Source organism: Pleurodeles waltl, chromosome 3_1 (genome assembly GCF_031143425.1).
Source record: "Pleurodeles waltl isolate 20211129_DDA chromosome 3_1, aPleWal1.hap1.20221129, whole genome shotgun sequence".
Taxonomy (NCBI): Eukaryota; Metazoa; Chordata; class Amphibia; order Caudata; family Salamandridae; genus Pleurodeles; species Pleurodeles waltl.
In genome coordinates this window covers 810,927,274-810,954,162 of record NC_090440.1, presented here as the reverse complement: position 1 = coordinate 810,954,162, position 26,889 = coordinate 810,927,274, and the positions used below count along the sequence as shown (strand labels likewise).

The following is a 26,889-nucleotide window of genomic DNA, read 5'->3' as shown; positions in this document are numbered from 1 at the left end:
TTAGAGAAAGACACACAGAAGCCAGTAGGGTGGACAGGGAGGGCTACAGTTGTAAAATAGTCCATCATGGAGTTCAGTGCAAGCGCTTGAGCGGAGGCTGAAGAATACATCCAAAAAAATGATAGCATCAGGTGAAATATAAATAATCCACTGGGATAAGTTGATATGTGGTTTACAGAGTCTCAAACCAATGGTTATATGAGGCATACTAATGAAAGCCAAGAATACTAGAAGCTTTCATTAATGCATATCAACTTTAAATTATCCATGATTACTGAGGATCCAGGTGAAAATTCCAATTTATGAGTATATGACTAAAAAAACGCTAAAGTTACTCCTCCCTTTCATACATCAAAATATAAACTGACTCATTCTTGCAGATTTTAGGTATTTGTGACAGGAAAATATCTCTTCTCAAACCTTGTACTTCTAGATCTAAAACCAGTCCAGTGTTCACAGGGGAATCATTATTACCTGATGGGATGTTGATTGGCAATAGGGTGTCACATCTAAATATCTAAATAAAGTTCTGTCTCCTGGAACAGAGCCTGGGACATACTCTTATATAGAACTCTTGATGTGAAGTTCGTTGAAAAGATATGAACAGTAACCTGGATGATGCTGGCAACCAGTCTTCAGTTAAAAAAGTGCCGAAGTAAATTGTATTGTTGTGAATGAGGCACTATAAAGAGCAACAGTGTGACATCAATATGAGATCCTGGGGAAAATTGTCTAATAGACTTGATCTCTAAAGGCTCACATTGAGGTGCAATCTGTTCTGAGTCTCCTATGTCGTGTATGTTTGGCCACACTACACAGATTGGGATCAGAAAATGTAAGCATTCTTATAGAGCCCTGTAACAAGGTGATTAAACAGGAACCAACACAGGAATTAATTGATTAGTTGTTAAAGATTATTCTTCAAGAAAAGGTCCCATTCGTTCTCATCAGCTCCAGCTCTGCTACTGTCCCTGCTTCTTCTAATGCATTCTCACTGACCTCATGACATTTTACTGCTATGGTGAGCTAAACATCATAGCCTGAAATGTACACTAGATACTTCACGTCTCCCTCCTTTCCCAACAAATAAAATGTGACAATATACAACATATTCTAAAATAAAAGAGTGGAATTTAAACAACATTGTGTGGAGTGGAGGTCACTCAACATGTAGTCTGACAAGGTGGGGGTGGTGCTGATATCACTTAACATATTGACTGGAGAGCCAGCCTTTCTGCTGTACCTCCTGCACATTGATTCTGATGATTCCAGATTCTCATACTTCTCAGTCAGATCTGAGCCACCACGGATCACCTTGTCATTAATCACAACAACTATGTTTAATTTCCAAATGTGAGAATCTTCAGTTTAAACCACATTGGTATTAGGTTGATCACTCTCATGGGGTTAAAGAAACCAGCACTTCCTCCCTTTCTTTATGTTCTTTTCACCAGCACCCAATCTCCCACTTTGACTTCTGTTTTTCTTGATAGACTTTCTTACATCAAAGAGTTTCCTGTGAGCCTATTCTTTGCCTCCATCAGTTCCATACTGTTATCCACTTTCTTTCTTCCTGCTTCCTCTTCCTTGCCATTTACCCATGTGAGTGCAACTATCGTGTTGGGTTGCCTATCCCTGAACAATTCAAAAGGGGTTTCCTGGTGCTGGAATGGAGAATCACTCTGTACACCTCTGCTTTTTTAGTGACCTCTTCCCTCCAATTCCAGCCATAGTTTTTTGCCATACATCTGGTTTCTTTTACCACTCTATTAAAGCGGTCCACAATACCATTGCTTTCGGGGTGGCATAGAGCACATTTCTTGTATTATCGTATGATCACATTAAAAAAATCAATTTGTTTCAATACCAGCTGTACCCCTTTGTCAGTTAGTACTGATTTTGGTATGTCTTCACTGCCAAACAGCTGCTTGAGAAACTTTATCACGTTTGGTTGATATTCCTTCAGAGAAGGACATTTCTGGCCACCTGGAGACCATGTCAATGAAAACTGTCACATATGTTAAACAACCCTCCCCATGAATAGGTCCCAACATGTCTTATGCAGCTTCTTCCCACCGTTGAGAGGGATGATCCCTGATATCATTGGTTGCACCTTGGGTCTGGCAGCTTTTTCACTCATGGCACACTGTACACACTCTCTTATTATCCTCTCCACTTAATTGTCCATTTCTGGCCCCCATTATGTGAATCTTACCCTCGGTTTTGTCTGTGACATTCCTTTATGCCCTACATGTGCCAGGGTTATGAGTTCCACTCTCAAAGTTTTTTTGCAGGCCCCAATCTGCTGCCCCTATACAACAGATCATGTTTTTCTGACAGCTCGTTCCTTGCATGCCAAAACTTCTGACTTTCATCACCTCCTTTGGTCTTTTCTTTTCATTCACCATTCTCTAGTCAAAGCTATTACTTTCAACATGCCTTGATCAGAGTTGAGTTTGTCTAGCTACATAGTTTCAGTGATGGTGCCCCCTCCAGTCTCACATGCCGCTTAATTATCATACTAGTCCTCAGTCTCCTGATCATTCTCATCTTCTTGCACTAACCTAGACAATGTGTCCTCTATTCTGTTTTCCACACCAAGTATGAATTTGATTTCAAAGTCATATTCCTGTAGAGCTACTACCCACTTTGTGATCCTACTGGACACTGCATCTGTTCCTTTTTTCTTGAAAATTTCACAAAGTGGTTTGTGATCTGTTCTTACTTCAAACATACTGCCCCACAACAGATTATTCAGCCCAATGTGCCCCCAAACTTCCCTGTCTGTCAGGGAATAGGAAAATTAAGCACCTTGACGGATACAGAATCCCCACTACCTTGATGTAACACAGCTCCAAGACCCTTCGTGCTGGCATTAGTTGTTAAAATAGACTTGTGTTTAGGATCAAAGATCCTCAGCTTGGGAACCTTACCCAGTCTTTCCTTGATTTCTTTATGTTCTGTTTCAAAAGCATTGTTCCATGCAAATTGAACTCCGTTTTGAAGTAAACCTCTCATATTGACATACAAATCCGCAAATTGTCTCACAAATTTGTTATACTACTAGGCCATTCCAATGAACCTCATGAGATCTTCTTTAGTAGACGGACACTGGGGTTTCTGAGTGGAATGTACCAACTCCTCTTTGGGCACGATTCTTTCCTGCTTTCTGTAAAGGGCAACTAATAATCAATGCAATCAGATTTTTTAACAACTTCTAGTTCAGATCCTTGCAAAATAAATGAAAAGAAAAAAACCCAAAAGGTCCTACTATGCTGATGCAGAGAGTCAAAACATCATGAAAGTACAAAGTCTCTAGAAGCGTCTGTAAATCCTTACGTTGCTTCATGCTGTGTAAGTCCTTACAGCGTTGGTCCGCTGATAAAGTTACTACGACACTGCGGTATCTGACCGCCACAGCACAGACGCTAAGCCGCTGGTAGCATTACCACGCCAACGCAGCTCCCAGCATGTCCCTTTGACACAGTGATGATCAAACCCCTTGTCACTCCCAGAATGCGCTGCAGGACAATGCAACTGTAAAATTATGTTCATCAGAGCAGCACGTCACCTTGGCCAGCTGCAAAGGATCTGTTCAGCCGCCATTGCTGTTTTCTTTCCAAGCGATTGTCGTGCAGTAGACAGAGCACCTGGACTCCTTTGCATGAGTAGTTCGGTAAGGTGAAGGTCTTTGTCTTGTATATGGTTCTCTATAGCATCACAATAGAGTTTGTGTGGTCTCACAGAGCTCCGATGAGCAGCACTCCTTTTTAAAAATAACAAAGCCGTCCGTCTACTATGTCATAAAAGCTGGATAGCCTCATAAGCAATGTGAAAACGCAGGATCAGCATAAAATACATGGTCCAATTTAAAGATGCAAACACAGTAACTGCACAGAAAAAAACCCAAAAACCCTGAGCAAGTAAGCAGGTCACAGTACTTCACTCTAAGACACAGCAGCTTTGTTTGATCACGTTTCCATGCACAAACTCCACTTTCAGCTGCCTTGCTTATGTACTCGACTTGTCCAAAATTTCCAGCAAGTAGATCACCACAAAAGTTAGTGGTACAGGAAAGCCACACAGAGAAATGAAGCAAAGAGCATAGGTGTTGAGACTTATGCTTGACCTTGTTGGCTTTCGCATCTCATCCTCGTCGCCAGTGTAACAGGGTGGTTTAAACAGGAATCCACACAGAAATTTGTTGTTAAAGCTTATTCTTCAAGGAAAGGTCCCACCAATCCTCATCCGCTCTGCTACTGTCCCTGCTTCTTCTCTTGCATTCTCTCTGAATTCATAACATCCTGCCGCTATCGTAACCTAAACATCAGACTCACAAGTACACTAGATACTAGCACCCATCATGTCTGTAAGAAATGGAGTTACTAAATGGTACACCTATAGGAAAATTCACCCTTACAGATCACGCTACTTGGAGACATTTGCCAGCTGAGTATGCACAATCCACCAATAAAACGAATCCCAAAAAATAGCTTGGAGCCCCCAGTGCTGTTCCTAGTGCTGTTTGAGAAGTACATGCATAGTGAGGGGAGGGGGCACGAGTGGGCTTGTATAGACAAAGGAAATACAGTCACATTATATGCAGCCATATATAGAGAGAATAATGCATTCTGGACGAGTGATCCAGTGAGGTACTCATAGTGTCAAGGCAATAAGGTCTCAAGACACAGGATATTAAGATTGCATGGCCTAATGCCAGAATCTGTTTGGCTGGCACCAGTCTGCCCTGACTCTTTAACAAAAGCTGATGAACATTTTAGCGTGAAGAAGTCAAACGCTGAATAACCCAATGTGCCTCTTGATAGGAGCCCCGGAAAAGCTTTTTTATCAACAGACATCTTAGAAGAAGCAATTACTACAGGGAAACAAGCCTTTGACACCCAATTGCTATTGATTGACAGTAGAGGGCCTGGCACATTTACACAGTCATCAGAAGGAGAAGCCCCTTGTGTACAAGAAATCCAAAACCCCTCCTCCCAAACGAAACCACCAAAGGGACCTTATTGGCATTACAATCGCGACGAGAGGGACAGAATTACAAATAAAGGAGATAGGGCATTGAAAAGGCAAAAACTAACATAGCAGACCATAGCAGTAGCAAAGAAAATATGGCAGCCCTGGAATGGAATCAGTGGGGTGCACAGAGTGGGTTCTGCACTCTGAACAGCCTGCTCTGTGTCATTTGCAACTGGTGGTAGGTAAGAGTCTGTACCTGAACCAAATGATGGATCGTTAAATTCAAGATATAAAAAGAATTGTATCATTTCCCATGTGCCAAAATGCAATGTCCCAGAGGGCAGAGATTCCTTGATGAACCAGGTGTCCAACTAGATGCTCCCCAAGGGTCTGTCAAAGGATTCAAATAAATACCTGGACCCAAAAGGAAAGTACAACCATTAATGTGGGGGTTCTCAGTAAGAACTGCTTGCAATAAGGAGCTACATGCAACAAGCAGCACAGAAAGAGAGAAAGTATAAGAGAGAGAAGTTTCAGGCACTAGGGTAGAGTAAATACAGAAGAACACTGTGAGACATTGATGTTTGTTATAATAGCACCCGCCAGCGGTCTGCTGAATTATTTATTTATTATTAATTCTTCGATGCATAGGAATTATACATTGCTCATAGAAAATTGCAGGTAGCTTCTCAGAGTGCCAATAGACTTTTTCTTCCAAAATAATGGCTGTCACTATGCACTTTGTGTGAGTGAGGAACCGTCACAACGCCACCCTCCATCCCCCTGTATTTCATGGAGGTGCAGCGGAAGGCGTTTTCCAGGAAAAATAGTTTTTCATCTGGAAAAATGGTGAAGATGCTATAAACACGAGTAAAAATAAACCTAAAGAGGTAATTTTTCATGTTTTCTTGTTAGATGATCTGTTGGGTACTGGGTTACTTTTTCCAGAGATAATTCGAGAAAAATATATAAGATGACAACAGAGGTACATCCTCTCACGTAGGGCTTGATTGACAAAGATCTTTCTGAATAGGTGTGACATCAGAATTTCCAAGAGTACGTCACACCCACTAATGAAAGAAAGCTTGATGCATTGAATCCAGAATGTCTAACTTGAGGTGTGATTTTTTTCCGAAAAACTCTATTGCATCTTCATTTTCATGGTAACTAGCCTACTTTTATGATTATCCGTTTCAGTTTTGGACACAGCAGGCCAAGAAGAGTTTGGAGCTATGCGAGAACAATACATGAGGACAGGAGAGGGTTTCCTGCTCGTTTTTTCAGTCACGGATAGAGGAAGGTGCGGTATTTTCTTAAATGCTTAATTTATCAATGTGTTCATTTCCCTGTAACGTATCTCGAGAGAAAGGCCAACAAGAGAAAGTAACTAATTTGCCAGAGGTCTTTAAGTTTTGGGGCATTAACATGCAGTTTGCTTTCCAGTGAAAGGGAAACTATCAGGTATCCAAGCGTTGCTAACAAGAACTGAGAGCACTGTTTTACACTTTGATTGCACTTGATATGTATGATAGGCTTCAAGATTAAGCTCTGGGATGTAAAGCTGTTATGAGAAAAGCAGAGGCTGTTTTTATTTGTTGAAATGTGATTCCGTTTCAAGCAGTACCGAACACGTTGGCCCCGGTATCAAAATGCTGTTCAGGTTTAGTGTAGGAGCACAAAAAAAAGTGAAACACACAAAAATAGGTGAGATTCCTAATAGTAGGCGAATAGAATGGAATAATAGCAGACAGTGTTGAAGCATCCTATTGTTAAAAGCAAGATATAACAGTGATATCACAATAATAATTAAGCTACAAAATGATATACTCCGGACACTCCATAGTTAAAGGATGTGAGATGACATGTTGGAAAGTTAGCTGTATCCATTTGAATTTTCCGTTTTAGAAAGGTGGACCAAATAGATGCTAGGCTAGCTATTACACTGAAGTATACAAAAAGTGATGGCTGGAATGCTTGATATAATCTCAACCACTCGTTATTACTCTGGCCGCTTCCATCTTTATTTTGCAAACTATACCACCTCAGTTTGGAACCAGCCATATGCAAATCAATCTTGACTCTGCTCCAAAGGGAACAGTCCAAACTGAACTGCCAGCTCAGGTCCTCACAGAACTGGAACACATGCAATTAAGGACCGGTACTACCCTGATTATTGCTCATTAGCCAGTATAGTTTGGTTCCAGTAACACAGTGTGCACAGCACCCCATCTGAGCAACACACTGAAGTGCACAAAAAGTAGGAAGGGCCGGGGAATACATCACAGATATAGATGCAGCACGGAGGTCCAAAGTGCTGTTCCTGAGATAAGGTGGGAGGCACCTGGGCACCTAACCTGCTACTTGCCTTTGGCATTCAATTCATGCTTGGTCCAGCCTGATCCAGTTGCCACCGTTTGTCAAAGTGACACTGCTGCTGCCAGGGTTTTCCCGCTCACCATTCTTGCTGCCAACAGAAGCCTCACCTGCCCTAGGACCTACTTGATGAAGGCCACAGCAGTCCACAGCGTGACCGCACTAGTAGGCAGCTCGGTACAAAGCCAAGCCTGTGGCCTCTAGTTCCTGCTTGTTTCAGCCTGACCCAGTAGCTGCCATTCGACCAAGTGACACTGCCTGGATTTTTCCAACTGGGTTTTCCCACTTTCCACTCTTCCCACCAGCAGAAGCCCCGGTCGCCCCAGGACCTAATTAATGTATCCTTTCATGTCCTGTCAGTCAAGCCCCATATATTTCTTTATGATGTTTATTATCAGTTTCCGAACTGTTATGGAAATGCTGCAGAAACTACTAGGATCTACGAGTCTACGATGTGGAATGTGTTTTGAATGACTTGTAAGACTGACATTTCCATGCCTAATCCTAGCTGAAATCCAGATTGGCTATTTCAAAGCAGCTTTACCAATTTGATACTTACTTTTTGGTGATGCAACTTTCTATGATTTTTATAGTAATGCAAAACGAATGGGGTTCTGAAAGCTTGCATTTCTAAGATGGGTTACATGCATTTTTTAAAGCATTCTCCTAAGCCAATGCTTACAATTTAAAGGTAGGAGGATGCTGTGATTTGCTACAAAGCTTCAAAGTTGGTCATTATTGCTATGGGAGGTGGCGGTATAACTTGGGGCTAAGATTTCTTTCCAGGTCTTTTGGGAGTTGAAAGATTTGAGGGTAGGCAAGCCAAAATAATTGATTCTCCAGTTTCAGGGAAATTTTGGGGGGAGGAGGATGCATGAGGTTTGCCTTGGAAGGAAAGGTGCAGCATTGAGTGGTTGCAGGTATACCTCACCCAACATTTTCACCTGATGGAAGTCCTGTCATTTGTGCATTGTTTTCTTGTAGACCATACTTAGAACTCTCTCATGCTAATGCACAAAATCAGCCCAGGTGATTCAAGATAATTTCCAGGAACCCCTCAATTAATATGGCCACTTGTTCACATATAAATCTCCCACGAGGGTTGCCATAATTAGGAGATAATCAAAATCTGAATTCTCAGTGGAGTTTTGAAAAAACCTGGATGTGCTCATCTACTGTTTTCAGTTGTTTGTTCTTTGTTTATGTATTTGCTTTAGTTTTTCCCTTTTGAAGTTTTTAATTCATTTTTTACATTTTAATGCTTGCTTCGATTTTCTTTTAGGGTTTTCTTTGTTCCAGGAGCAGTCTAAGATTCCAGAAACAATTCTACTGCTGCCAGCTGCAGAGTTTTTTTTAGATCCTGAATTTATTCTCATCAGATAGAGGGGCAAGAGGGGATTGTTGTGGAGGCTGCATTTGGGAGCAGGGGAGTTATTCTGGTGCCAGCATAATGGAGGAGATACTGAGAACAGTGATGAAGAAAACTAAAATTAAATGTACTGCTGACTTGGATGGTCAGTTTGTGTGTTGTTTTTGTATTTTCCTCGGAGGCCTTAGCCAACGAGGCCATAAATATAGCGTACAAACAATTCATCTTTGGAAAAAAAGGCACAGATGGTCGACCTTTAATCACCTATAATTAAGCACCATTTCGTTTGCTATCAAAACTAGCTACATTCAAAGCTAACTTGCCATCACTGCACCTCACTCCAAGGTATTGCATTTAGACTGCATATATATTGACTTGTTCCCCATGCCCTACTCTCCATGTTCTAGATGACAGTGGTATTGCATAGTGACTGGAATGGCTCTGTTTTTATTCATCAGTACCATGGTACATGAGTTCATTTTGTGGGCCACCTGTATTTTCATGCTCTTGCCTGGTTTATTTAGTTTCTACATGCACAGTCCTCTGACTAATCAATGGATATTTAACAAGCCTTCCTAGGCATGGGCACTAGCTCACATGTGATTGTGTTATTGATGATCAACCTTCCCATCGTCTTAAGTGTAGACAGTTTGTTAGCACGTCAGAGCCTAATAAGTGAACTTACAGGGAGATGCAAATAGGCCGATGGACCTTTTGACTGTGCTTCGAGTAGTTCCCACCATGTAACCCTGTACCAATACAAATCAATAGCAATAACAATCGATGACCTCAATAATCAATAGGAGTCAGTAATTTCCACACACCATGACCTCACAGCCATGAATAACCACACCTTTATGTAAAAGTTAGAATGTTTATTTCCTTATATTAACAATGCTAATGTCACATAACTTAATCTGAAAATCAAATGATAAATATACAAAAATAATATTGGCTGACCAAAGCGGCAAAAGAATTGCAGTCTAATCAAAGCTTGAGGCACTATACATTCTAAAGTTGCAGTAAAAATTAATAGCAAGAATAACTGCTCAAACGAAATAACATACATTTAGATTCAGCAAAGAAAAGACATCAACTGTTATAACATGTAACGAACATCATCAGTGACATCCTAACTAACATCAAATTAGAATAGCATGTTTGGACTTCATGCAAAACAATTTAGTCAACACAAATTTGGAAAACATCTAACTATGGCTCTACCAAAAGTAGTGATTGGTTCCTAGAAACCAAAGCAAATAGACACAACAATTAGTAACATTTGTCTTTATACCTGTCCTCAATATGTTTCAGCAAGCTGTGACAGTCTTCATTAATAGGACATCATTTCGATCAGCAAGGCATCAAGATTCAGCATTAAAAGTTCAGGAAAAAGCAAATTCTCTCTAAGCAATAAAGTTAAACACGTCTCTTTTTGGGACGGTCAAGAAAATAATGGCGGTATGGAAAATGGTAAAATGGACAAATGGCATCCTCCTCCCAATGCAATCCAGCTTTTAGATTTCCTAAAACGACTTCCCACATCCTTATTGGTTAAGCAATTGCATTTTTGCAGTTAGTCCAATGAAAACAAAACCCCAAATCTACACCTTTACTAGCATATGTCGATGATTGGCTCCTCTCCTCCTATTCCCATAGTTTGGCTTGTCGGGTATCAATATTGTTGCAGGTTATAATGCAGTCAGTGCATCCGTTGTCTTCTCCTGGGAAGGTCAGTTTTACACACACTACATCAAACAGTGCATCCTAGCTAGTACATCATCTTCTAGCAAGCAGTTCTCATGAGAAAGACTTTCTGCTACTAGCACATGATCAGCACAGTGGAAAATCACAATTTAATTCTGTAAGCAGCCATTTTATAAGTCTCTCAAGAAATGCAGCTTGACATGAGGGCGTGCAACTAGGCCCAAGACGTTGCTGAGTTAAGACCTACGATTAATAAAGCTAATACACAATACATAACCCTTAATATGATATACTGCTACATTAATCAAACAAAAGCTCAGCCCTTAATATTAATAAGCTATTAATAAGTATACTTCGTGAACAGTGGCGGCCACTCAGGTGGGCGCAACTTCAAATGCGTGCACTATTTTTCTCCAAGTTAATTCATTTTCTATGCAAATTCAACACTCAGAATACATGAATAATCACTAATAAATTCAGCTTGAACAAGTTCTTGCATGGAAATTAAAAAGCATGATGTGATTGTTCTGTATCGCAAGCAGAATCCTTATCTCCATGGTTTTCAAATTTTTCCATTTTGGAAAGGCTTTTACCAAACGAACATTATCAGCCTGACATCATGGTTAAGTCTGAAGATCCCTTGGGGCATTTGCCGTGGCTTTTCCTAAGGAACCCTTTAGGGGCATTCACTGGATAGTTACCTAAGGTACTCAAGTGACCTTTTATTGGGTTACTACTTTGGATGCCTTTTAGGTTTTCTCGGAGTCATTTACCTTTAAGTCACATCCAAGCTGTACAGCAGTTTTATTTACAGTTGCAAAACTGTATAATTTAGTGTCCTAGAGCTAATTACAACATCTGGTAAATATTCTCGGATAATGGTCAGACAGAGAACAATTCCTAAGCCCTCCTAGGTACCTCCTTATATTGTCGTAGGACTCTGGTTATTGGAACAAAACTGCTGGATTTGGAGCAACTGCACCACCGTTTGTGCATGACCGAGTCAATCCCACATGGTCTTGGCAGCTGTCGGCCCAACCCTTTTGGTTAGCAAGCAGCACCTCACCTAAACATAGAAAGCAAAGGTGATTTGTGGCAGCCTGATGCATGACACTCTGTGTCTTCTCAGTGAAGTCTTAATCGACAAACCTCACCCCTTTCTCCCATTAGCAAAGGTCTCATACACACATGTAGTTCACAGAAAAATGCCGGATGGTTTTGAATACATTTATTGAAAGGGTGGCATTCTACAACAAAATATATGAGCTGCAATTATTACAGCAATGATACATAGGAAGATTAGGATTGTTACGACCAGCAAGAAGAAACTACCCCAAGCATATTGGAATAATATGTACATAGGAATCTTACCTAACCCCTAACTCCTAAAGAGACAATAGTGGTGATAGCCCAATCTGTCCATACTTAGTCCATGTGAGGAGCACACACCTCAGTTACCTGAAAACAGGGGTCTGCTTGCCGTCTCCTTGGCTGGTGGTAGAGACAGGTCTGAGGTCTGCAATGAAATGGCATACAGCGTGGATGGGTATCTTGGCCGGAATGACCTCCCTCCCTTTCCTTGGCCTGTTCCATGTTTTTATAAGAAACATGTTTCTGTTCTGTGAAATAGGCCTGACATGGGCATGTGAAAGTGTCGGACTGGTTATGTTCTCTTATGGTGACAATACTAGATGGATTATCATGTACTGTTCTTGTCAGTTTTGGGCAGAGTTACATGGTGAAATGTCTTGCACAGAAAGAGTAGCGCTTCACAGAATTAGGGAAAATAAAACATCCCCGCTGAAAAGCAGGCAGACTAAAATGAATAAATGAAATTAGAGCACATATGTAGGTAAAAGGACATAGGGCGCTTTCCCAAGAAAAGCTCAAATATGTGTGCCCAAGCAAGGTGCAAAGTGAACCCACAATAGTATTGTTCAGTCATCAGGAGGCTCCAGCCTTCCCATATGATTAACCCACACAAGGAATTGCACAGGAAATATTTGCACTGTGGATTCTGAAATGCCTGCGTTTATTGTGTAGGATTGCCTTTGTTGTGGCAAACAGGCATACATTGCTCTAATTATGGTGGTGGGAGAGGAGGTGTTAACATCAGCTAACTTGTTACAGGAACAGTTTTTGAATGCTTTTAAATTAAGAGTAAACACTGTTAATTGGTTCCTGGAGTAATAATGAATTTGTTCTGCTACTAACAGTTCTTAGTACAATCCTTCCTACTTTGTCTCAGATGGTTTGAGATCCTTGTGTCAATCATGCACTCGTTTGAGAGCTTGGGAGCTTGCACAACATCTTGGTTAAAATCATTTGCTTTGTGGAAAGGACTACATGTGAGTCTGAAACTTAATAAACATGGGACTTAAGCAAAGTAGAAGACAGGTGAACAACTAATGAACCTCTTTAGGGGATGGAAGCATGTACAGATTTTAAGCAAATATGCTTTAAATTCCTAGTGAAAACTGCTGCTGAGTTGAGTGTGACTCTAATTGTTGATGATTAGAGTTGCACCACTGAAAAGACAAATAAAGAGGGCCCGGCAATAAAAACTGAAATGTTATATAAAGGTTTCTGGTTTTGGAATAAAACTTTTTATTTTTATACTTTTTATAGTAAGTGTGCAAAATAGTAGAATTACAAAGTAGATATGAGGTTACTAATGTCTGTTTTGAATTGTACATGTTGGTAATAGGGGCGGGTGGTAAATGTTCATTAAACTGATCTGCCCATTCATTTTAAATTAGTTTTGAAGAAGTATACAAGTTTCAAAGACAAATACTACGAGTGAAGGATCGTGATGAATTTCCCATGATCCTCGTTGGTAATAAGGCAGACCTAGACCACCAAAGACAGGTAAAGTATCAAAAGAAAGCTTAATGTGGCTTATGTGGAAGTATTCTTTGTAAATATACACCATGATTAATGGCTATTGTAAAGCAGGAAGAAGTGTAGTCTGTGGTGAGCTTGCTGTTGTTTTGTGTGTTGTGGAGATGCTGCATTATTACAAAGTGAACTGTACTATAAAAATAAATGCCTCTGTAGTTCTTCATTTCTAATGTAATACTCATCATACCTGACATTGAGGAATTTACAATGCCAGTGTTTCAACGGAAATGGCAGAACCACTTACATTTTGCCTTGTACTTTAGCAGCATCGTTTATTATGACTAAGTGTTTTGGGTGAAGTTCTCTGGCTGTCTGTGCAGCTGTAACATCTCTGCCATTTATATTCTCTCCCTAAAGGTTCCAGTGTTTTTTTTTTTGTGTGTGCTTTTTGACAAAAGTCCGTAGGTCTCATGATCCTGAGGGAACCGTTGAAAATCCCGTGCTCCGCTGTTCCCCAAGGACGCTCTTGGTGTGCCCTGAGATGAGGAGATTCGCCATTCATTTTACGACTCTGTGTTCTTGAGGGTGTGGTCCCACGACTCCCAATGCCTGTATTCAGTTTGGTGGTAGCATTCTAGGTTGTGGAATGCATTAGCTGCACCCAGGAGTTATGCCCTTGAAGCTGTCACTCTAATTTAAGACCAGCGACCTGGCGCAGGTGTTAGGCTACTTCCCTGTTTCTTATTTTGAGAATGGGAATGTTTTTGCAAACATTACGTGTATAAGTTTTGTAAGAACGATGACAAACGGCTGGTAGCGCAGCACACCTGTTAGACTTAACTTTATCTCATAACAAACCTATTTATATTTGGAAGAATAGATTTGGGAGGTGGGGAATGGTTACTATCCAGAAAGAAAAAAACAGTACTCCACCCCCACGTCATCTTCCTTTTGTGTGCCGGGCCATGTATGTTTATTTACTGTTGTGTATTTTATCGTTTTTAGGTGTGTATGTTCATTTGAGCACTTTTTCTTGTTCGACATTAGTTTTTAATTGAAAAATATTTGTTTTGCATCAGTTATGTTTTTACAAAAACTCGCAATCCTGGCTAGACATTCAACTGGTTTAGTACTCCTGATTATGTTTAACTTTAGAGGTTGCAATTTGTCCAAAATTTGAAATTTGATAAATGCTCTGTGACCCCTGTGTCAAGAAATTGCCATCAGTGCTGTTATTAGAAATGGGGTCTCTAGTTCACAGTCAGTTTACACGCTGTCTAGCTAGGGACCCTCACTTTTCTAAGGGTAAGGGAGATACACAGCTCAGATAGTCCCTGCTCACCTCCTTGGTAGCTTGGCACAAACAGTCAGTCTTCCCTCAGAGTATTTGCACCAACACATATAGTAACACAGTGAGAACACCACAAAAGGACTCCACACCAGTTTAGAAAAATAACCAATATTTATCTAAATCAAGCAAGACCAAAGCGACAAAAAATCCATCATACGCAAAAAGAGATATTAATTTTTAAAGTAACAAGAGTCTCAGTCTATAGAAATCTATGGATGCGTTGTTTTAGCACAAATTACCTGGTGTGCGTCAAAAATAAAGCTGCAGGGGTGAGGGTGCATCTGAAAACCAAGCAATGCTTAGATTCCTTACTCGCAAGTGAGGCTGTGCGTCAATTCTTTGCATGACGGGCAAGCAAGGCATTGATTCCTTCCTTGCAGAGAAGGGATGCGTAGATTTCAAGGCAGGCAGCCCCAGATCTGTGTGGTAATCTTTGAAGTTTTGGCGCCCAGGGACAATGCGTGGAAAATCCAGACACATGGTAACAATGAAGTCAAGCTGAACTGGCGATTTCTGCAGCCGCGAGGCAGGTGCTGCATTGCTATTACAGCCGGAAGGCGGGTCCTGCTTCGATAGAATTATTTATATATATATATATATATATATATATATATATATATATATATATATGTATGTATATATATATTTTTATATGAATATGTGTGTATATATATATATGTGTATGTATATGTGTATATATATGTGTATATATATAATATATATATATTTTTTTCTGTCGCTCGGCTCCGGTGCATGGATTTTCACTCAGGTTTTTCCAGCTTCTGCTTCCAAGGGCCCAGGGACTGGATGTGGCACCACTTGGCAAGTCAGGGGTCTCAGAAGAGAGCCCAGGTGCTGGCAGATGAAGTCTTTGATGTCCCTGTGACTTTTTAACAGGAGGCAAGCTCAGATAAGCCCCTGGAAAACTTTACAAGCAGGATACACAGCAAAGTCCAGTCTTTGTCCTCTCTAGGGCAGAAGCAGCAACTGCAGGCCAAATCAGCAAAGCGCACACTGCAAAGGGGCAGTACTTCTCCTCACAGCTCTTCTCTTTGGCAGAGGTTCCTCTTGATCAAGAGGTGTTCTAAAATTGTGGGGTCAGCAGGCCAATACTTATACTTATTTCTGCCTTTGAAGTAGGCAAACTTCAAAGGAAAGTCTTTGTAGTGCACAAGACACTGCCTTTTCCTTGCCCTACCCCAGCCACACTCTAGGGGGTTGGAGACTGTATTGTGTGAGGTCAGGCACATCCCTTTCAAGTGCAGGCGTCTGCTCCTCCCACCCACTCCAGCCCAAGAAGACTCATCAGGATATGAAGGACACAACTCCGCTCCCTTTGTGTCACTGTCTAGAATAAATTCACAAACAGCCCAACTGTCAGTCTGACCCAGACGTGGATTCAGCAGCCAAGCAGAGTCACAGAATGGTTAAGCAAGAAAATGCCCACTTTCTAAGAATGGCATTTTGGAACAGATGATTTAAAAGTTAAAAACCAACTTTACTAAAACATGTTGTAGGAAGTTGGCTCTGTATGTGCTATTTCAAAGTAAGGAATAGCATGCACAGAGTCCAAGGGTTCCCCTTAGAGGTAAAATAGTGGTAAAAAATAGATAATACTAATGCTCTATTTTGTGGTAGTGTGGTCGAGCAGTAGGCTTATCCAAGGAGTAGTGTTAAGCATTTGTTGTACATACACATAGACAATAAATGAGGTACACACACTCAGAGACAAATCCAGCCAATAGGTTTTGTATAGAAAAATATCTTTTCTTAGTTTATTTTAAGAACCACAGGTTCAAATTTAACATGTAATATCTTGTTTGAAAGGTATTGCAGGTAAGTACATTAGGAACTTTGAATCATTTCAATTGCATGTATACTTTTCAAGTTATTCACAAATAGCTATTTTAAAAGTGGACACTGCAATTTTCACAGTTCCTGGGGGAGGTAAGTTTTTGTTAGTATTACCAGGTAAGTACGACACTTACAGGGTTCAGTTCTTGGTCCAAGGTAGCCCACCGTTGGGGGTTCAGAGCAACCCCAAAGTTACCACACCAGCAGCTCAGGGCCGGTCAGGTGCAGAGTTCAAAGTGGTGCCCAAAACGCATAGGCTTCAATGGAGAGAAGGGGGTGCCCCGGTTCCAGTCTGCCAGCAGGTAAGTACCCGCGTCTTCGGAGGGCAGACCAGGGGGGTTTTGTAGGGCACCGGGGGGGACACAAGCCCACACAGAAATTTCACCCTCAGCGGCGCGGGGGCGGCCGGGTGCAGTGTTAGAACAAGCGTCGGGTTCGCAATGGAAGTCAATGAGAGATCAAGGGATCTCTTCAGCGCTGCAGGCAGGCAAGGGGGGGCGTCCTCGGGGAAACCTCCACTTGGGCAAGGGAGAGGGACTCCTGGGGGTCACTTCTGCAGTGAAAGTCCGGTCCTTCAGGTCCTGGGGGCTGCGGGTGCAGGGTCTTTTCCAGGCGTCAGGACTTAGGTTTCAGAGAGTCGCGGTCAGGGGAAGCCTCAGGATTCCCTCTGCAGGCGGCGCTGTGGGGGCTCAGGGGGGACAGGTTTTGGTACTCACAATCGTAGAGTAGTCCGGGGGTCCTCCCTGAGGTGTTGGTTCTCCACCAGCCGAGTCGGGGTCGCCGGGTGCAGTGTTGCAAGTCTCACGCTTCTTGCGGGGAGATTGCAGGGTTCTTTAAAGCTGCTCCTTTGGATAAAGTTGCAGTCTTTTTGGAGCAGGTCCGCTGTCCTCTGGAGTTTCTTGTCGTCGTCGAAGCAGGGCAGTCCTCAGAGGATTCAGAGGTCGCTGGTCCCTTTGGAAGGCGTCGCTGGAGCAGAGTTCTTTGGAAGGCAGGAGACAGGCCGGTGAGTTTCTGGAGCCAAGGCAGGTGTTGTCTTCTGGTCTTCCTCTGCAGGGGTTTTTCAGCTAGGCAGTCCTTCTTCTTGTTGTTGCAGGAATCTAATTTCTAGGTTCAGGGAGAGCCCTTAAATACTAAATTTAAGGGCGTGTTTAGGTCTGGGGGGTTAGTAGCCAATGGCTACTAGCCCTGAGGGTGAGTACACCCTCTTTGTGCCTCCTCCCAAGGGGAGGGGGTCACATCCCTAATCCTATTGGGGGAATCCTCCATCTGCAAGATGGAGGATTTCTAAAAGTTAGAGTCACCTCAGCTCAGGACACCTTAGGGGCTGTCCTGACTGGCCGGTGACTCCTCCTTGTTTTTCTCATTATCTCTCCTGGACTTGCCGCCAAAAGTGGGGGCTGGGTCCAGGAGGCGGGCATCTCCACTAGCTGGAGTGCCCTGGGGCATTGTAACACGAAGCCTGAGCCTTTGAAGCTCACTGCTAGGTGTTACAGTTCCTGCAGGGGGGAGGTGTGAAGCACCTCCACCCAGAGCAGGCTTTGTTTCTGTCCTCAGAGAGCACAAAGGCTCTCACCGCATGAGGTCAGACACTCGTCTCTCAGCAGCAGGCTGGCACAGACCAGTCAGTCCTGCACTGAACAATTGGGTAAAATACAGGGGGTATCTCTAAGATGCCCTCTGTGTGCATTTTTTAATAAATCCAACACTGGCATCAGTGTGGGTTTATTATTCTGAGAAGTTTGATACTAAACTTCCCAGTATTCAGTGTAGCCATTATGGAGCTGTGGAGTTCGTTTTTGACAGACTCCCAGACCATATACTCTTATGGCTACCCTGCACTTACAATGTCTAAGGTTTTGCTTAGACACTGTAGGGGCATAGTGCTCATGCACATATGCCCTCACCTGTGGTATAGTGCACCCTGCCTTAGGGCTGTAAGGCCTACTAGAGGGGTGACTTACCTATGCCACAGGCAGTGGGAGGTTGGCATGGCACCCTGAGGGGAGTGCCATGTCGACTTAGTCATTTTCTCCCCATCAGCACACACAAGCTGGCAAGCAGTGTGTCTGTGCTGAGTGAGGGGTCCCTAGGGTGGCATAAGACATGCTGCAGCCCTTAGAGACCTTCCCTGGCATCAGGGCCCTTGGTACCAGGGGTACCAGTTACAAGGGACTTACCTAGGTGCCAGGGTTGTGCCAATTGTGGAAACAATGGTACATTTTAGGTGAAAGAACACTGGTGCTGGGGCCTGGTTAGCAGGGCCCCAGCACACTTCTCAGTCAAGTCAGCATCAGTATCAAGCAAAAAGTGGGGGGTAACTGCAACAGGGAGCCATTTCTTTACACAAGCTTCCCCCAGCCCACAGGCCAGGAGACTCAGCCAAAGCTGGGAGAGTCTTCCTAGTCTGTCAGGCGAGGAAGAGTAGAGGAAATAGGCTGGTTTGTTGCAGGGCCTACTCTGCCTTACATCCTCCTGTTCAGGTCATTCCCTCTGGGGAACTGACCCACTTCCACAGTGATAGGACCTAGTCTGAACTGCCTCTTGTCTGTGCTTTTTATGTCTTCACCCATTCTCTCTATTTTGGGGTTAGAGGTATCCACCTCTACTAATCTTATCTTAGCCAGGGTCACCCCTAGCTTACCCAAAGAGGTTACCCAGAGCTGGAGTAACCCCACCATGACCAACAGGGTCAGGGGGCCTAACTTGCTATTTGGCATGGGGTCAGACCACCATGCCAAGGATAGTGCAGCCATAAAGGCTAACACCCAGCAGAGGCCACTGACAGCTATCAGTGCCCAGAACCACACCTTTAGCTCTTCACCTACAAGGGAAGGGGCTAAGTTACAGGCTTCTTTGGGTTCAGGGTGCCTGTCTGCTGTATTAGAGTGGGGGGTTACCACATCTTGTAGTAAACACCCTTCTTCCACTCTTTCTTCTGTTAGCTGAGGAGCCACCCACTCAGGCTTAACAGTTGCCTGACTAGCCAGGACTTCTTGTGGGTCAGGTTGGACTTTATCAGAGCCACTTTTGGAGTTCTCCCCTACTGGAGCAGAATCTCCTTGGCTTGCTGGAACCTTGGCTAAAGGTTGTCCACCTTTCCTACTCTGTTTCCTTTTCTTTTTCTTCTGGGGCCTACTTGCATTTACTGCAGAGGCAGGCACTCCAGAATCCTTGGGAGAGGACTGGCACTGGACCAGTTCCTCTCTTGGGCTCTGACTAACCTCTGGGTAGTCATTTCCAAGGAGACAATCAAGGGGGAGGTCTGTACTGACTACCACCCTTCTCCAGCTAAAAGTCCCACCCACTTCTATGGGCACAAAAGCCACAGGCCTATCAGTGACCCTGTCTGGGCTAACTCTTACTCTGGCCATCTCACCTGGGATGTACTGGTTTGAGAACACCAGCCTGTCATGCATAATAGTGTGACTGGCACAAGTGTCTCTCAGGGCAGTGGCTGGGATTCCATTCACCAGTAGGTGGTGGAAGTGTCTACTTCCCTCTGGAATCTCCAACTCACCTGTTGGACCCTTTTTCCAGTTGAAGGCTATGAAGACCTCCTCATCTGAGGAGTCATCCCCAATGGCTACACTGGTCACCCCTGGGATTTTGCTAGGGGGTTTGTTTTTGGGACAAGAAGTGTCCTTGGTGTGGTGCCCTGTCTGTTTACAGTTATGGCACCATGCCTTAGTGGCATCCCAGCTCTTACCCTGGTACCCACCTTTGTTTTGGGTTGTGTCTCGGGGCCCACCCACCAGGTCTGGTTTTTGGGGGCCTACAGAGGACTCTTTTTCTTTGTTTCTAGTGTCACCCACTTTCTCCTGGGGAGGCTTTGTAACCCCTTTCTTTTGGTCACCCCCAGTGGAAGTTTTGGTTACCCTAGTCTTGACCCAGTGGTCTGCCTTCTTTCCCAATTCTTGGGGAGAAATTGGACCTAGGTCTACCAGATACTGATGCAACTTTTCATTGAAGCAGTTACTTAAAATGTGTTCTTTCATAAACAAATTATAAAGCCCAACATAGTCATGCACTTCATTTCCAGTTACCCAACCATCCAGTGTTTTCACTGAGTAGTCAACAAAATCAACCCAGGTCTGGCTCGAGGATTTTTGAGCCCCCCTGAATCTAATCCTATACTCCTCAGTGGAGAATCCAAAGCCCTCAATCAGGGTACCCTTCATGAGGTCATAAGATTCTGCATCTTTTTTAGAGAGTGTGAGGAGTCTATCCCTCCACTTTCCTGTGAACATTTCCCAAAGTAGAGCACCCCAGTGAGATTTGTTCACTTTTCTGGTTTCACAAGCCCTCTCAAAAGCTGTGAACCATTTGGTGATGTCATCACCATCTTCAAATTTAGTTACAATCCCTTTGGGGATTTTCAACATGTCAGGAGAATCTCTGACCCTAGTTATGTTGCTGCCACCATTGATGGGTCCTAGGCCCATCTCTTGTCTTTCCCTTTCTATGGCTAGGATCTGTCTTTCCAAAGCCAATCTTTTGGCCATCCTGGCTAACTGGATGTCCTCTTCACTGGAGTTATCCTCAGTGATTTCAGAGTTGTTGGTCCCTCCTGTGAGGGAACCAGCATCTCTGACTATTATTTGTGGAGTCAGGGCTTGAGAGGCCCTGTTCTCCCTAGATAGGACTGGTGGGGGGGAATCACCCTCCAAGTCACTATCATCATCCTCTGTGTTGCCATCCTCAGAGGGGTTGGCTCTTTCAAACTCTGCCAACAGCTCCTGGAGCTGTAGTTTGGAAGGTCTGGAGCCCATTGCTATTTTCTTTAGTTTACAGAGTGACCTTAGCTCTCTCATCTGTAGATGGAGGTAAGGTGTGGTGTCGAGTTCCACCACATTCACATCTGTATTAGACATTATGCTTCTAAAAGTTGGAATACTTTTTAAGAATCTAAAACTAGTTCTAGAATCTAATTCAAACTTTTACAAACTTTTAAACTCTAAAAGAAATGCTAACAGGGACTAACACAAGGCCCTAGCAGGACTTTAAAGAATTTAGAAAACTTTTCAAATTGCAAAAATCAATTTCTAATGACAATTTTGGAATTTGTCGTGTGATCAGGTATTGGCTGAGTAGTCCAGCAAATGCAAAGTCTTGTACCCCACCGCTGATCCACCAATGTAGGAAGTTGGCTCTGTATGTGCTATTTCAAAGTAAGGAATAGCATGCACAGAGTCCAAGGGTTCCCCTTAGAGGTAAAATAGTGGTAAAAAATAGATAATACTAATGCTCTATTTTGTGGTAGTGTGGTCGAGCAGTAGGCTTATCCAAGGAGTAGTGTTAAGCATTTGTTGTACATACACATAGACAATAAATGAGGTACACACACTCAGAGACAAATCCAGCCAATAGGTTTTGTATAGAAAAATATATTTTCTTAGTTTATTTTAAGAACCACAGGTTCAAATTTAACATGTAATATCTTGTTTAAAAGGTATTGCAGGTAAGTACATTAGGAACTTTGAATCATTTCAATTGCATGTATACTTTTCAAGTTATTCACAAATAGCTATTTTAAAAGTGGACACAGTGCAATTTTCACAGTTCCTGGGGGAGGTAAGTTTTTGTTAGTTTTACCAGGTAAGTACGACACTTACAGGGTTCAGTTCTTGGTCCAAGGTAGCCCACCGTTGGGGGTTCAGAGCAACCCCAAAGTTACCACACCAGCAGCTCAGGGCCGGTCAGGTGCAGAGTTCAAAGTGGTGCCCAAAACGCATAGGCTTCAATGGAGAGAAGGGGGTGCCCCGGTTCCAGTCTGCCAGCAGGTAAGTACCCGCGTCTTCGGAGGGCAGACCAGGGGGGTTTTGTAGGGCACCGGGGGGGACACAAGCCCACACAGAAATTTCACCCTCAGCGGCGCGGGGGCGGCCGGGTGCAGTGTTAGAACAAGCGTCGGGTTCGCAATGGAAGTCAATGAGAGATCAAGGGATCTCTTCAGCGCTGCAGGCAGGCAAGGGGGGGCGTCCTCGGGGAAACCTCCACTTGGGCAAGGGAGAGGGACTCCTGGGGGTCACTTCTGCAGTGAAAGTCCGGTCCTTCAGGTCCTGGGGGCTGCGGGTGCAGGGTCTTTTCCAGGTGTCGGGACTTAGGTTTCAGAGAGTCGCGGTCAGGGGAAGCCTCAGGATTCCCTCTGCAGGCGGCGCTGTGGGGGCTCAGGGGGGACAGGTTTTGGTACTCACAATCGTAGAGTAGTCCGGGGGTCCTCCCTGAGGTGTTGGTTCTCCACCAGCCGAGTCAGGGTCGCCGGGTGCAGTGTTGCAAGTCTCACGCTTCTTGCGGGGAGATTGCAGGGTTCTTTAAAGCTGCTCCTTTGGATAAAGTTGCAGTCTTTTTGGAGCAGGTCCGCTGTCCTCTGGAGTTTCTTGTCGTCATCGAAGCAGGGCAGTCCTCAGAGGATTCAGAGGTCGCTGGTCCCTTTGGAAGGCGTCGCTGGAGCAGAGTTCTTTGGAAGGCAGGAGACAGGCCGGTGAGTTTCTGGAGCCAAGGCAGTTGTTGTCTTCTGGTCTTCCTCTGCAGGGGTTTTTCAGCTAGGCAGTCCTTCTTCTTGTTGTTGCAGGAATCTAATTTCTAGGTTCAGGGAGAGCCCTTAAATACTAAATTTAAGGGCGTGTTTAGGTCTGGGGGGTTAGTAGCCAATGGCTACTAGCCCTGAGGGTGAGTACACCCTCTTTGTGCCTCCTCCCAAGGGGAGGGGGTCACATCCCTAATCCTATTGGGGGAATCCTCCATCTGCAAGATGGAGGATTTCTAAAAGTTAGAGTCACCTCAGCTCAGGACACCTTAGGGGCTGTCCTGACTGGCCGGTGACTCCTCCTTGTTTTTCTCATTATCTCTCCTGGACTTGCCGCCAAAAGTGGGGGCTGGGTCCAGGAGGCGGGCATCTCCACTAGCTGGAGTGCCCTGGGGCATTGTAACACGAAGCCTGAGCCTTTGAAGCTCACTGCTAGGTGTTACAGTTCCTGCAGGGGGGAGGTGTGAAGCACCTCCACCCAGAGCAGGCTTTGTTTCTGTCCTCAGAGAGCACAAAGGCTCTCACCGCATGAGGTCAGACACTCGTCTCTCAGCAGCAGGCTGGCACAGACCAGTCAGTCCTGCACTGAACAATTGGGTAAAATACAGGGGGTATCTCTAAGATGCCCTCTGTGTGCATTTTTTAATAAATCCAACACTGGCATCAGTGTGGGTTTATTATTCTGAGAAGTTTGATACTAAACTTCCCAGTATTCAGTGTAGCCATTATGGAGCTGTGGAGTTCGTTTTTGACAGACTCCCAGACCACATACTCTTATGGCTACCCTGCACTTACAATGTCTAAGGTTTTGCTTAGACACTGTAGGGGCATAGTGCTCATGCACATATGCCCTCACCTGTGGTATAGTGCACCCTGCCTTAGGGCTGTAAGGCCTACTAGAGGGGTGACTTACCTATGCCACAGGCAGTGGGAGGTTGGCATGGCACCCTGAGGGGAGTGCCATGTCGACTTAGTCATTTTCTCCCCATCAGCACACACAAGCTGGCAAGCAGTGTGTCTGTGCTGAGTGAGGGGTCCCTAGGGTGGCATAAGACATGCTGCAGCCCTTAGAGACCTTCCCTGGCATCAGGGCCCTTGGTACCAGGGGTACCAGTTACAAGGGACTTACCTAGGTGCCAGGGTTGTGCCAATTGTGGAAACAATGGTACATTTTAGGTGAAAGAACACTGGTGCTGGGGCCTGGTTAGCAGGGTCCCAGCACACTTCTCAGTCAAGTCAGCATCAGTATCAGGCAAAAAGTGGGGGGTAACTGCAACAGGGAGCCATTTCTTTACACATGTATTTTTAAATTGTGAGTTCAGAGACCCCAGACTCCATATCTCTATCTGCTCCCAATGGGAAACTGTGCTTAAAATATATTTCAAGGCAGTCCCCATGTTAACCTATGGGAGAGAAAGGCCATGCAATAGTGAAAATTGAATTTGGGAGTATCTCCTTATTGGGACATGAAAAACACACTAGTATATGTCCTACCTTTTAAATACACTGCACCCTGCCCATTGGGTTAGCTAGGGCCTACCCTAGGGGTGACTTACATACATAAAAAGGTAGGTTTAGGCCTGGCAAGTGGGTACACTTTCCAGTTCGAATTGGCAGTACAAAACCGTTGGGGGGGGTGGGGGGGGTGGACACACAATTAGTGCTGCAGGCCCAGTAGTAGCATTTGATTTGTAGGCTCTTGGCATCTCTTATGCACTTTACTAAGGACTTAGTAGTAAATCAGATATACCAATCATGGAGAAACCAATCACTAATACAATTTAAACAGAGTACACTTGCGCTTTAGCACTGGTTAGCATTGGTGAAGGGCACAGAGAGCTAAAGCCAACAAAAACAGGTCAGATAAAATAGGAGGAAGGAGGCAAAAAGTTTGAGGATGGCCCTGCAAAAGGGCCAGGTCCAACAGCTATCTTGTGCAGTAGCAGCAGAGATGTATTAGTTAGTATTCAAAAAGCCCTTAGTTAAATCTGTCAGCCATTTGCTAATAAAAAACAAATTCTACAAAATATATTTGGAATAAAAAGGAATAAATGGATGGTGTTCTGTGACTGGCTCAGTGCCTGTTTGCATGCGGTTGGCATGTTAATGATATTCTTTCTCTAAGTGCCAAGAATGTGTTTTTGTACTTTGTTCATTTTTTCCACAGATGGTCTAGCTGATCGTGCACCAAAGTGCACCACTGAGATCTTAACAGTGCTAATATTTCCATGATTTAGTTAGTGATTTATGAGACGTAGAGACCCGAAGTTACCATTGCATCTAATCAGATTATGGTTTATAGTTTTATGTTTAACTTGTTCAACGGTTTAAAATACTCAAGAAAGAGAATGCCATTAAGGAAGGTTGGAATTTCTTCTAACCTCTTTAATGCTAAGACTCTCTTTCTTCACCCTATCGCTGAGCGGTTTCATTGATATTTGGGACAGGTCGTGTTTAAACCTTTGTGACTTATTTTCTAAATTGATATCGAAGCCAAATTTATATTCTGTTTTACTACTTATTGATGATTTACAGCCGCCATTATGGGGACTAAGGAATTAACCGAAATTTGCAAAACCTGTGTTTTGTTTTAAAAAAAACGTAAAAAATGCTGTTTAAATAAGTCATTTTGTTTATTGTGCAAAGATCTATCTTGTCAGCTTTCCTAAAAGAGACAGAGGAACATGACCCTGTTTCCTGTTATTTAAATTGCTTACAAGCTGTGTGGGGAAATCAATATGAAAACTATGTGTAAACCCAGTAAACTGTGCATCTTTTTATTAAAACTAGGATAAATTCTGATACAGCAAGAGGTCTTTTATTTAAAGGGTTCATGGGTGATCCAAAGAAAGTGATTTTTGAATCTAGATTACATTATTAACATAAATGAGGGGAAAAAAAGAAACATATGTAACTTTTGAATTATAGACCCAGCTGTAATCTCTGGATATTTCTGTTGGCTTGCAGTTAATCCGAAATCCTTTGATACACAAGCCAACAACCGCGATGTGGCCTACCCCGATCTTCCATTGTGCACCAACCATGCGTTGCTTGATAATGAAAATAGGAATATAAATTGGGTATTGCACACATCTCTGCATTGTTTTAAAATGTACTCAGGAATCTGAATTTAGAGTTGTAATTCATACTACTGCAAGGTCTGGGTTGCCCATAATGCCAGGTGATTGCAATGGAATTATTGTAAAAAGTGATTTTTGTGGGCATTGGCAATAGGAAGGCATACTGTTTGTGAAAATCATTAGAAAAACAAATGTCCTGCCATGCTTCCACGATTCTTCCTATAAAAGCAGTGGCCCACATGTGTAGATGATTCTAACTCTTAGGACAGGAAAGGACCGAAATGTAATGTGAATGGAGTCTAAGCTGCTAAAAATATAGACTTTTGTGATGAGGCAGTGCTGTGAGAATTGTGCTGTGGGTTAGAGAAAACCCAGGAAATCCTACCAACCCTAGGGACCTTTTTTGGAAACTAGAGAGACAGCAGACCCCGCGTGGTTTTGCTTGTATAGATTTAACTACATTTTTCCTCAAAGCCCAACAAATCTCTAACTAAGGGTTAAATTCACATTTTTCACACATTTATGTGACTTACCTCTTCAGAATATGTGGGCACAGCCAAAACTATTATCATGTATTCCCACACTTCTTCAATTAAGACAGTAAACTGTGTTTGGTGGGGAGGGGGACTCATTACATGAACAGTTAAGTCCCAAAACCACAGCCACTTAAATATACTCTAGGATTCCCAAAAGACTATTTTTTCATTGGAGCCTGACTTCAGTATGTGTGTCTGTGGTCAGCCTCTGCACAAGCAACACTACTCAGATATTTTTTTAAACTATAGGCCCAACCGAATCCTGGCAGATATGG

General features: G+C 43.4%; 1 protein-coding gene across 2 annotated transcripts in view; it reads left to right on the top strand.

Moving 5' to 3' along the window:
• RRAS2 (RAS related 2) overlaps positions 1 to 26,889 on the top strand; it is a 256,733-nt gene that overhangs the window by 190,236 nt on the left and 39,608 nt on the right. For both annotated transcript variants that reach the window (XM_069223687.1, XM_069223688.1), the window contains exons 3-4: positions 6,175 to 6,277; positions 13,186 to 13,294. In XM_069223687.1, the coding sequence (XP_069079788.1) occupies positions 6,175 to 6,277; positions 13,186 to 13,294 (212 nt within the window). The remainder of the gene's footprint in view (positions 1 to 6,174; positions 6,278 to 13,185; positions 13,295 to 26,889) is intronic.